The sequence below is a fragment of the Nerophis lumbriciformis genome, linkage group LG02, assembly GCF_033978685.3.
Source record: "Nerophis lumbriciformis linkage group LG02, RoL_Nlum_v2.1, whole genome shotgun sequence".
In the NCBI taxonomy this organism is placed as follows: Eukaryota; Metazoa; Chordata; class Actinopteri; order Syngnathiformes; family Syngnathidae; genus Nerophis; species Nerophis lumbriciformis.
The window spans coordinates 44,560,462-44,572,500 of NC_084549.2; the positions used below are offsets into that span (position 1 = coordinate 44,560,462).

The window sequence follows — 12,039 nt, forward strand, 5'->3', positions numbered from 1 at the left end:
TTGATGGGTGTTTATTTGTCGCTGTCTTGCGGACAACGTGAGAGACTGAGGCCAGTGACCACAGAATGTACTTTCTACAGTCAGTGTGCACATGACCCAATCAAATGACCCAATCAAAACAACCTTCCCTAGTAATGGCGCAGGAAAAAAACATAACACAACCTGCACACTGAACTGTGTGGATATTTAAAAAAAAAACAGCCAACCACCATAAAAAAAAAATCAAAATTACACCCATTGCAAGGCATTATGGTATAAAATGCAAAAAACTCCTTCCACACTTATCCATGTTTGGCACATTTTTGCTGCTTGATATTTCTGATCGATTACAACACTTGAAGGAAGCTGTCACGAAGGTAAACAATGTAGCAGTTACTCTTAATATTCTAATAGTTATTAATTATATAGCCATTATATATATATATATATATATATATATATATATATATATATATATATATATATATATATATATATATATATATATATAGTTACTTTACATGCAGTCAGCTTTCGGTCCCCCGCCAAATATTTTTGAGCCCGATGCGTACCCCCGGTCAAAACCTTTGGACACCCCTGTCTTAATTTTTCATTATTCTGACGGCATTACTGTATGAGCAAATAACACTACAACATCGTTTTTCTCTGCACCTTCTGTATTCTGACTATATGCATGGAGGGTACACTATAGGCTTTTTGTGGCCCTAAACAAGATTTTGTGTGTGGCCCCATTTCGGTCTTTGATATTATTCATGTAACAGTATAGTGCTGTTACATTTGTTTATTTTCACAGAACACAGCCATCGTAATGTCACAATGGTAGACTATGAAAATTATTTGCTCATGTATTTGCGAGCTAGATGATCTTTGCGTTCATCCTACACGGGGATGAAATGTATTTATTTATGTTATAATTTATTTCATTTAAGGTCTTACAAAAAAAAGTATCAACACAATATCAAAATAAATCATGAATGAAAAGGAGCAGAAAGCAATATAAAATTATGATATGTGTCCTTATTCACACAATTACAACATTTGTTGTTTAACTCTGAATACTATTAAGGCAATATTTCTATTTGATAACATACAACAAAATAAACAAACAATCATTTACTCCAAATCATATATTTTCATTGGTCTACTGCCATGCTCCGGAAATAACAGATTGCTGGAGAAGTCCCAACAAAATCATTCATTTGTGCAGCATGGACACAAGCTTGTATTGTCAGCTGCATAGTTTGATAAAAGTAGCGGATTTGTTCTCCACACAGATGTCCTCAAGGCAGCCATTTTCAAAAATGTTTGATTTTATTTGCCAAAGCGCCAACATCTGAAACGGTAAAAAGAAATTGCTGACTCACTGACAAGGTTCGGCGTGGACAAGCTTGGTGTTGGCCAACGATTGAGGTAGTAGTGCATGTAAAACTTCATAGAAAACTGTGAAAAAACGTAAATAATTACAAATGACAGTAATTCGAGTAATGTGTGCATGACAACACACTGAATGTTATGTCTATCTACATTTGTAACTTTTTACTAACTTTTAATATGAGTTGTTCCTTTTGTAGCGCAAGCATTGTGTTGTTTATGAAGTGTCATTGATGCATGATGCTTGTTGTGCACGTGTCCGTGTGAGTGCCATATGACAGGGCAGGTGGTAAGTGGACCTGAGTTGCAGTATAGGCCTTGATAGCATGTAACATGAACCCTAACCTGGACATGTTGACACCTCATGTATGTTCAGAAGACAAACAAACAACAATATGGATGAGTCAGCTGAACAACACTTTGCAAAAGACTGTGGACCTGATCCACTAAGATCCAAATACCAATCGCTAAACGCAAACTTTACAGTTGCGTGTACTATTAGTGGGTGTGTTGCCCCTAATCTACTAACACTGTGTACAATTGATAACAAGTGCAAAAGTGGTGCAGACCGCCTTGTTTAAATGTGGACACTCATTTACTGCACTTCATGTTATCATGCTCCTTACCTGTAGCGTTTTGCTATATTTTGAAAGATGCAGCAGACCATTATGTACCACTTTTTCTGGGCATTTTAGAAGCAGTCCTGCAGTAAATTTACAACGGAACCCACTTTTTAAGAGGGGCTGAAGGTCCGCCCTAGGAGATGCTGTCACTAATTGCAAGTGTGTGCCCCAGACGCAAGAATATGCATATTGCCCAAAACATTTTTTAGAAACAGTTATATGAAAAAATGAACTTTATTAAAAAGAACGTCTGCAGACGCCAAAATGCATCAATTTAATTTGTTTTAACGAGCCCCTTAAGTCATCCAGCAGCTATACAATTCTAACAATATATTGATGACGAGACACTGTCTAATATTTTTACATTTTTGACAATCCAAATATTTTGACAAGCATACGTACGACTGAGCTGCAGCGCTATCACCTCCTTTCTCACAGCCATTTCCGCGCAATCCCAGTTTGCATGTCCTTTCGAAACATACTGAATAAAGCTGCAAAACAACAGCCGGAGAACCGATTTAGTCTTGATAAATCACATCAAATTTTGCCTATCGTTCACAATCATTATGAGAGACATGGCGACGTATGTATTTAAAAAAAATGCATTCTAAATATTTAATAAATGCGATCAAAAGTCAGCTTACAATGACCCTGGGAGCCGCTCAATTCTGCCTATCAAGCCCTTTAAAAACATTAAACACCTCCATTAGGGTTTTGTATACATGATGTAAGTATATATGTAATGTAGTAATGGGCACAGTTATAATAACATTTCATATTTACGTATTTTGACCATTTTAAGCATACGCGGCGCATTAATTTAAAAAACGCATCACGTTTGCTTTTTTCTTCATCACTGATTATTACTCACCACAGACTTCATGAGAGCCAACAAACATAATAAAACATCTCTTACTGTACAAGGTCTGCTGTCATTAGGAAGCCGACTGATAGAATCTTGTTATATTTGTCATGTCTGTTATAATGATAAATGGGTTGTACTTGTATAGCGCTTTTCTACCTTCAAGGTACTCAAAGCGCTTTGACACTACTTCCACATTTACCCATTCACACACACATTCACACACTGATGGAGGGAGCTGCCATGCAAGGCGCTACCAGCACCCATCAGGAGCAAGGGTGAAGTGTCTTGCTCAGGACACAACGGACATGACGAGGTTGGTACTAGGTGGGGATTGAACCAGGGACCCTCGGGTCGCGCACGGCCACTCTGTTGATCATGTTTTTGTTTAGTTATGTTCTGCTCGGTTTTTGGACACTTTTTAGTTCCTGCTTTCACTCCCTTGCCTTGTCACCATGACTACTCATTAGTTCCACCTGTCTCACTATTTTTGCACTCACGCACCTGTCACAAATCATGTCTGTATTATTTAAGCCCATTATTGCCAGGAAGTCAGGCTGGCGACATTACCTCCTTGACACCCATGCTAACTCTGTTTACTTCTGATACTCATGCCTGTTCATAGTTATGCTTCATGCCATGCCACGTAAGTTTTGTTTTTTCATGTCACAGTTAGCGAGTTTTGCTTCATGTTCATAGTTTCTGCCTTTGTGCAAGTTTTTGTTTTCTTAGCCAAGTTTATCTCCGCATGTGAGCGCGCCTTTTGTTTGTACTCCTTTTTGTAGTTTGTTAGTGTTTAAATAAATATGTATCTACCTTCATGCCATGTCCGGTCCAGCATTTCTTGCATCTCGGGAAAACAAACAACCCATAGTCCACGTTATGATAGAATGTCGCCAGCTTCAAAAACTTTTCCCGCAAGAAATTTGGTCGAGTTGGACGAGGAAGGAAAATTGGAGGCGCTAGGAGCCATGGCGGATCAGGACCTCATGTGGAGTCCAAGCGGAAAACTAATTCCGATTAGCTCCATTTGGTCCGAGGACGGCGCTGCGTCACCGCAGTCCCGGAAGCGCCGCTCCAGACGAAGGACATCAGGGAAGGCTTTCGCGAGCGGACAGAACGCGGCGCTCTCGCAAGCTCCTCCCACTCCGGGCGGAAATAGGCTGCAGCCTGCCCGGCTCCCTCAGGACAACGTCACGCCACCGTCAGCGGATGACATCACAGATCAGGATTTTTTTTGTTGAATTATTTTTCTTTTGATCACCCGCCCCCAACCAAAGACTCCATGTCTATGATAAAACATTATCAAAACATGTTTTTAGAAATTAGAGCATGTCAATCCAGATCATCCCAATTCCATGCCCCGCCCCCCCAAGACTCAAGCTACGCCCACATCACATGACTCTTCCTTTTTTCACCCACAAAAGCACAGGTGGGGGATAGAGAAATAATTTTGGGACAATTCAGTGGGGAGGATTCTGCCCCCCTCCTGACCTCCCTCCACCCACCCCTAAAAACGGTTCCTGACCGCGGGGAGCGCGTCTGGTATCCGCTCCTTGAGGGGGGGGGGGGGGGGGGGGGGGTGAACTGTATGGGTGGGGTGACTCAGCTTCGCCATGCTAAGCCGCAACCTCCGGCCCGGCCGTCGCCACCGGTCTTTGGGCCTGCTAAGCCGCAACCTCCGGCCCGGCCGCTGCCACCAGTCTTTCGGCCTGCCAGGCCGCAACCCCCAGCTAGGCCACCTCCACCTGCACCAAAGCTAGCACCAGCATCAAGGCTAGCACCTGTCGCTGCACCACGGCTAGCACCGGTAGCAGCACTACAGCTAGCACCAGTAGCTGCACCACGGCTAGCACCAGCTCCAAGGCTAGCACCTGTCGCTGCACCACGGCTAGCACCAGTAGCAGCACCACGGCTAGCACCAGTAGCTGCACCATGGCTAGCACCAAGGCTAGCACAAGCGCCACGGCTAGCACCACGGCTAGCACCAAGGCTAGCACCAGCTCCACCACGTCAAGCTCCACCTCGTCAAGGTCCACCACGCCAAGTTCCACGACAGGGTCCTGTACCTGCACCACGGCATGTTCCTGTACCTGCACCACGGCAGGTTCCGGTAGCTGCTCCACGTCGCCAAGTTCCGCCAGTAGCTGCTCCACTTCGCCAAGTTCCGCCAGTAGCTGCTCCACACCGCCAAGTGCCGCCCGTAGCAGCTCCACGCCGCCAAGTGCCGCCCGTAGCAACTCCACGCCGCCAAGTGCCGCCCGTAGCAGCTCCACGCCGCCAAGTTCCGCCCGTAGCAGCTCCACACCGCCAAGTTCCGCCCGTAGCAGCTCCACGCCACCAAGTTCCGCCCGTAGCAGCTCCACGCCGCCAAGCACCGCCAAGCCAAGACCCTCCAAGCCAAGACCCTCCAAGCCAAGACCTTCCAAGCCAAGACCCTCCATGCCAAGACCCTCCAAGCCAAGACCCTCAATGCCAAGACCCACCATGCCAAGACCCTCCATACCAAGACCCGCCACGCCAAGACCTGCTGCCTGCTTCGTCTACTGCACCAATGCCTGCTTCGTCTGCTGCACCCGCGCCGGCTTCATCTGCTGCTTCCACGCCTGCCACGATGACGCGCGCAGCTTCCACGCCTGCCACGATGACGACGCGCATGCCTCCTCATCGGCCACGTATGTGGCCGCTACCTGGTCGTCCGCCACGCCGAGTGCGCCCACCTCCTCGTCGGCCACGGATGTGGCGCCACCTGACTTTGCCTCGATGGATTCGGGGACACTTGGTCTGGCGACCCACCGCCATGTCCCCCTCCTTCCCTCCCATGACTCTCGATCCTGCCTTGTTTTGTTTGTTTTTGGACATCTGGGATCTGTGCTTAAGGGAGGGGCTCTGTCATGTCTGTTGATCATGTTTTTGTTTAGTTATGTTCTGCTTGGTTTTTGGACACTTTTTAGTTCCTGCTTTCACTCCCTTGCCTTGTCACCATGACTAGTCATTAGTTTTACTTGTCTCACGTTTTGCACTCGCACACCTGTTACAAATCATGTCTGTATTATTTAAACCCATTGTTGCCAGGAAGTCAGCCTGGTGACATTAACTCTGATACCTCCATGATTGTCCATGCCATAGTTCTATGATCTTTCCATGCTTGACCAAGTAAGTTTTTTTTCATGTCCTGTTTATGTGTTAATTTTGTTCATAGCCAAGTTTGTACTTCCGCCCTTGTGCGCGCTTTTCGTTTGTACCTTTTTATAGTCATAATTAAACCATGTACCTACCTTCACGCCTTGCCCGCTCCAACTTTCCTTTGCATTCCGGGAAAACAAACCCCCATAGCCCATGTCGTTTTGACAATATTCGTGTTTAGGTGGGGAATGTCTAATAATCCTTGCAAAGAAATGTAATGGGGGGGTGACAAAGCATCTTTTTGTGTCATTCTCGCCAGTTTTGGGTCATAAATGGCTGTCAAGGTGTACCAACCTGCCGGTATACGTCCTCAGCCATTTAATTTTCAGGTGAGATGCAGGATTTATGATCTACAATAAACTTACAGGGAGCAAGGAAGCGAGGAAGCAGCAGACTACTCATAGGTACACACGGTAGTGATCATGGCGTCGCTATAAATAGTTTGTCTGCGTTCGTGCTTATAATAACAATATCACTAATACTTGGTTAATCATTAAGTCAAAACATTTAAATAAATGGAGTATTGTTGGCACTTTTTGAATGTTTTTTTATTGGATTTTATGGGCGGAATAGAGGAGCTCCCATTGGCTCTGCTGTAAGTGAACTTTTATTTACAAGTTGGAATGCATTTTTAAAAAATCCATCCGTCGTCGTGCCTTTCATCATGATTGTCAACGATAGGCAAAATTCCAAAAAAAGTGCAGTCCCCCTTTAAGAGACACAATCCTCTGTGCACACGTTTTCAGCTAGTTAGTTAATACACGCAAACCTTTAGTAGATGAAGGCTTAACTGTACAAAGAAGTCAAATGAATGATGGTAAAATCAATTCTGCAATAATGTGACATATCTCTCAGTATGATTTAGTGCAGTTGTAAAAGTATGACATTGTTGTTCAAATTAATTAATATTTGCAAAGGGAATTGTTTGATACTGGCATTGTCACAGTTATATAACATATGTAGCTTCCAAGTTATGTGATTTTGCATGCTTGTTGCTGCTATCGGTTTTTTGTGAACATCCGCACAGCTAAAATATCATGTTTAGAGACCAAGGAGTTGGTTGCAAATTTTGGGCACTAACCCACCTTGCAGTTTGATTTAGAAACAATTATTTTTTAAATCCAGTTTTTTGGCTGTGTTAATACGTAGATCTGCTTGGCGTGCAGCTACTGCACCATATCAGCTACCTTCTTCCTCCCCTGCTCCCTAATCTTATGTAAACACAAAGATCCGCTCCAGCTTCTCCTGGCAGATGCAGGCGAGCATTGATGTCCGGCTGTGATACAAAAGCGTGGATTTAAAGTTTAAAAGTGCTTAGGGTAAGAGGGGTGTCTGTTTGCTGTTCTTTGTCGTTAACCCGAAAGAAAGGAAGATGGTGTTAATGCATCACATTGATTAAAATCCCGGAGTAAAATCTACAGCAAAATGTTGAAGGGAAATCATTGTTCTGTACTGCAGAGGGTTAAAGGAGAAATCTATTTCTTTCTTGAATAAAAGGGTGGCGGGTGCTTTAAAGTGTCTATTCTGCTGCAAATGCTGATGATTAAGGCAGAAACTGCAGGAGGCAGACAAAAGACAAAGATAAAGGGAGTTCAAGGAAAGCAAAAGATGTCTTCACCATGCAGAAAGAGACATGTTGTGACATGACCCATGTCCAGCCCGATGTACGCATAAAAGCATCTGTCTTCCAAGATACATTTTTATGCATGCACGCGTGTGTGTGTGTGTGTGTGTGTGTGTGTGTGTGTGTGTGTGTGTGTGTGTGTGTGTGTGTGTGTGTGTGTGTGTTAGACAGAGAGAGAGAGAGAGAGAGAGAGAGGATTTATCAGATTCTGAGAATGTCTGAGTTGTCTGTGCCTGTGAATGATCTATGGCTAGTGTTTACCAGGCCATATTTTGGCTAGGCCTGCCATCACTGGCCTATGAATGATAAATTACGGATGTCTATCGGATTCACCCGAGCACCTGTGGTCCCTTGCTCTCCTTTCGCCTTTTACTCGACACACCAGAGACATGTTTTAATACTTCGATGTTGTCTTTTTTTCGGGAACGCAAACATTTTTGAAATCGTCTTTTTTATTTTTCAATCAATTTCAGTGTCAATCAGATGATTTGATATGGTAATGATTTAACCGTTTTTCCATTTACAGTAATGCACTGTAAAAATGCAGCTAGATTTAATGAGTAAAAAAACTGGCAGCTCAGTCACCAAAATTTTACCGTAAAAATAACAGTGTTTAAAAAAAAAAAAAAAAAAGGTATTAAGCGTAAAAACAGTGTACATTTTATGGTATACCTGATGTAATACATAAACCGTTGGTTTACAAGGATAATACAATTCCTTCAATAATCAGTAATTAATAATAGCCAATAATTGAACAGTCTTTTGATCGTGTGTTGCCAACAGGTCTGTCTCTCTCTCATCCTCACCTCCGTGCCTGTCTGGGTTCTTAATCCTTAACCCTCGTAAGGTGAACACTTGTGTTTACGTTCTGTCATCAGTTTGCCTTTCAGATGCTTTAGTCGGTCGCTTATGAACTTTGTTAAGTGCTGACTGATGGCATTCCAGCTCTTTTATGAACACAGTTTGCTATTTGACTTGAATATTTGTTCTTCATTAAGATGGCGGATGGTGAGTGAGAAAATGACCACTTGCACTAGTTGTTGGTTTAAATCTCCAAATAAGTTATTTTTTATAGTTTAGAACCAGAAATGTGTGTTGTTTGTGTGTTTGTGGAGGTGGTAAACTAAATCCGTGAGATTATTCTTTAAAATTCATTGAGTGATTACGACATTTGGCCTTTTTTGACTTGTTGTCCACATTGAAGTGACGCAAAGTCAGGTAAAAATGGTGGGATTAGGAAAGTAACCACCTTTAAACTACCTGATGTCACATTCTGATGACTGCCAAGGTCTGAGACCATGTTGTTTCCCTCTGGTCTCTGTTTCATTTCCTTCTTGTTTTGTCTCCTCCTAAACGGCCCCTCTCCTCACCGCTTTGCTGTGTTTGTGTTTCCTCAACCCGCTTGTCTCAGTAGCAGTAAATACCCTTGCTACCTGACACAGATCCACCTTTCTACTTGACCGCGCACACAGAGAAGGCCAGCTGTGTGTGCGTGTGTGTATCCGAAGAAAAGTGTTTTCCCCAGTGACCCTCTGCCTCCTGGTTTAAAGGACTGAGCGACGCACCCTCTTACTCACTCTCCCCCAAGCAGACTCCGTCTCTGAGATAAAACAGGTTTAATCTTTGACACGGTGTCCTAACTGGCCTCTTTGCAGGTGAGGAGAGCCTCTTGGGGTGTGTGTGTAACTGTTAGACTCACTCTGACCTAAATTTGGAAGACAATAGCCCCGAGGCTGTGTGTGTGTGTGTGTGTGTGTGTGTGTGTGTGTGTGTTTGTGTGTGAGTTTGTGATTGTGTGAATGCCTTCTCTTATGAAACTGTGGGTTTGTGTGTCTCCGGTCTTTGGTTTCCCCCAACGCTTTTAGCCCTCTATCTTTTTCTGGAGAAATACAACTATATCAGATATTTACTTTTTAATCCGCACAGCTGCAGCTGCCGGTATGTCGACTGCTCACATCCATCTAGTAAAGAAACACTCTCCTGCATTCACGGCCTGATTGGCCCCAATTTTGATGATTTGACACCAGCAATTTTAGACCTAAATGCTTAAAAATGGGAGTGAATGAGCTTTGCCAAAACACTGACAAATCTAACAATGCTTCTTCACTACTAGTAATCCATATAATGTAAAGGGCCTGATTTACGAAGATCCAAATACCACGCACTAAACAGTGTGTGCAATCTTTAAAATAGCGTGTGTACTATTAATAGCTGTGTTGCGTGCGATATACTAAAACTGCAAGTGCAATTGGAAAGTGGTGCAGACCTATTTAAATTGAGATTTTGCGTGTACTACACTGGGCATCACCACGGAGACACTCATTTACTGCAAATTCATGCTATCATGCTCCTACCTGTGGTGTTTTCCCATGCTTTCTAACGAGTGGTACACATGTACTACTTTTCATGGGCATTTTAGAATCAGTCCTGCACTGCATCTTGACATTTTTTTTATTTTTTTTTAACGCCGAAGGTGTACTCATTGGAAGGAGGCTGCACTTAAGACACACACAAAAATGCATACTGAAAGAAGTTGTTTTATATATTAAAAATAATGTATTCATATTTATTCAATGTGAAAAAAAAAAAACAACATTTAAAAAACACCAAAACGCATCAATTGAATTTGTTTTAATCAGCCTCTTACATCCTCTAACATAGGGCTATTTAACCAAATTGCTTTGAGGGCCACATTTCCACAAAACTAAGGAGTGGGGGGCCAGACTGTGTCTATAGTCCGGAAAACCAGCGTCCTCTACAGTAGACATTTGATTTTGGTCTATTTTTGTCAGCTTAACAGGAGTTTTTAGCTAGTCAAAGATTATTTCTACAACAACCCTGTGTGGTTTTACGGAAGTTTTTTCAACCAAATTTTCAGCAAACCTAGTTGAAAAACACAAATGAGGAAAAAGAGAGGACCTAAAATGGAATTCTGAGGAACACCACTACTATAACCAAATAAGTTGAACAAATTAAAACTTTTTGCATCTGAAGTAAAGCTACAGTAACACCATAGTTACATCAAACACGTTACGAAAAAATGTGTAACTGGAGGGGAGAGGACTTAAAGGGGAGCCCTCAGGAACACCGCAGTTATGTAAATCACAAGTTTGGACACGAGTATTCTAGGTTTGCTGGAAAGGGTTAAACGTCAACGTAAGGATCTGCCAAGGTGTTTGCAGTGCTTCAAGTTTCTCTATACAACAGGAGCACTCTAATCTCTAATTTGCTGCAAAAATATTTGTCTCCCAAGTTTTGAACTAAACTTCAGGGCCGGTATGGTTTCATTTGCTGGACAGATTTGGCCCGCGGCCCGCCAGTTGAATAACCCTGCTCGAGCAGCTAAAAAATCATAAAATGATGTTGCTGAATAGACAACGTGTCTAATAGTTTGTACTTCTGACCATCCAATATGTTGACACACACATGTACGATGGAGGATTCTCATATGTCCATCATCTGTGTAGCGCGAGCACTTATCCTGCAGCCGTGTGCGGAACTGTCAGTTTGCACGTCCTTTCCAAACGTGCTAAATGAAGCGCAACGTAGTGCTCACCAAACGGTGATGAGTGTTGATGATTCACATTGTGCATGATAAACAATAATATTTGCATCTTGTCCTCCCAGAACAGTGCCTGTTTTAATGATCAGCACACATTCTGCATATTAATGAAGACAGATGCACAAAATGGATTGCATGCCTAATTCTGCTCATTTAACTGACGCAATCCACTTTGCACACCTTTAGTAAATCATCTCTGCGTGTGCTATTAATTGTTTGTATGTATTTTGGTGTACGCAAACCTTGAGTAAATCAGGCCCAAAGTGTGAAAACGTCATCTCCATCGCAAACATCTGACATCAGACAACCTGGAATAAAGAGGGCCTGGATTGAGTGGCCGTTAAGCGAGTCAGCATGTGTTCTTGTAGTCAAAATGAAAACACTCGTCAGGTTCCCGCATGTCAAGTATTTATAGTGCCTTATAAATACTTGCTACAATTCTATGAATTGTAAATGTAGACGTGCACCATGTTATTCAATAGCACAGGTTTGTAGTCAGATAGGCATAGTGTTTTTACACACACATACTGCACATATAATAATTTATTCCTTCAGGTAACGACTACATTGCTCCAGATTACACACATTTTGGTTATAGAAGTACTGGAAAAGGTACCTTTTCTCAATCAGACTGGCTTGCTCACTTGCATTTTTATCTGTAAGTATTGTATTTTAGAAGATTGATTGATTGCTATGCTGACACACCAGATGGGTTGTTTGTGTACAAATCCACCTGTGACATAGTAGAGCAGAGAACAAAGGGAAAACATTAAAACAATCTTTGGAAGGTTATCAGACTCTTGTATAACAA

General features: G+C 42.7%; 2 protein-coding genes across 4 annotated transcripts in view; both read left to right on the forward strand.

Annotated features, from left to right (window-relative positions):
* bcl11aa (BCL11 transcription factor A a) overlaps positions 1–12,039 on the forward strand; it is a 75,984-nt gene that overhangs the window by 22,308 nt on the left and 41,637 nt on the right. The window contains exon 1 of one of the 3 annotated variants that reach the window (XM_061963540.2): positions 5,936–8,674. The exons of the other annotated variants lie outside the window; for them this stretch is intronic. Within the exon in view, the coding sequence (XP_061819524.2) occupies positions 8,665–8,674 (10 nt within the window). The 5' untranslated portion in view covers positions 5,936–8,664. Of the gene's footprint in view, positions 1–5,935; positions 8,675–12,039 lie in introns of those variants that run through there. 3 annotated transcript variants of the gene reach the window in all.
* On the forward strand, positions 4,787–5,844 carry LOC140679957 (uncharacterized). The gene has a single exon (XM_072916376.1). It carries the CDS (start codon positions 4,792–4,794, stop codon positions 5,842–5,844), a length of 1,053 nt encoding a protein of 350 aa, XP_072772477.1. The 5' UTR covers positions 4,787–4,791.

Bases quoted from the DNA above. Each gene is read 5' to 3' on its own strand.
- LOC140679957 (XM_072916376.1), top strand. From the start codon at position 4,792: ATGGCTAGCACCAAGGCTAGCACAAGCGCCACGGCTAGCACCACGGCT.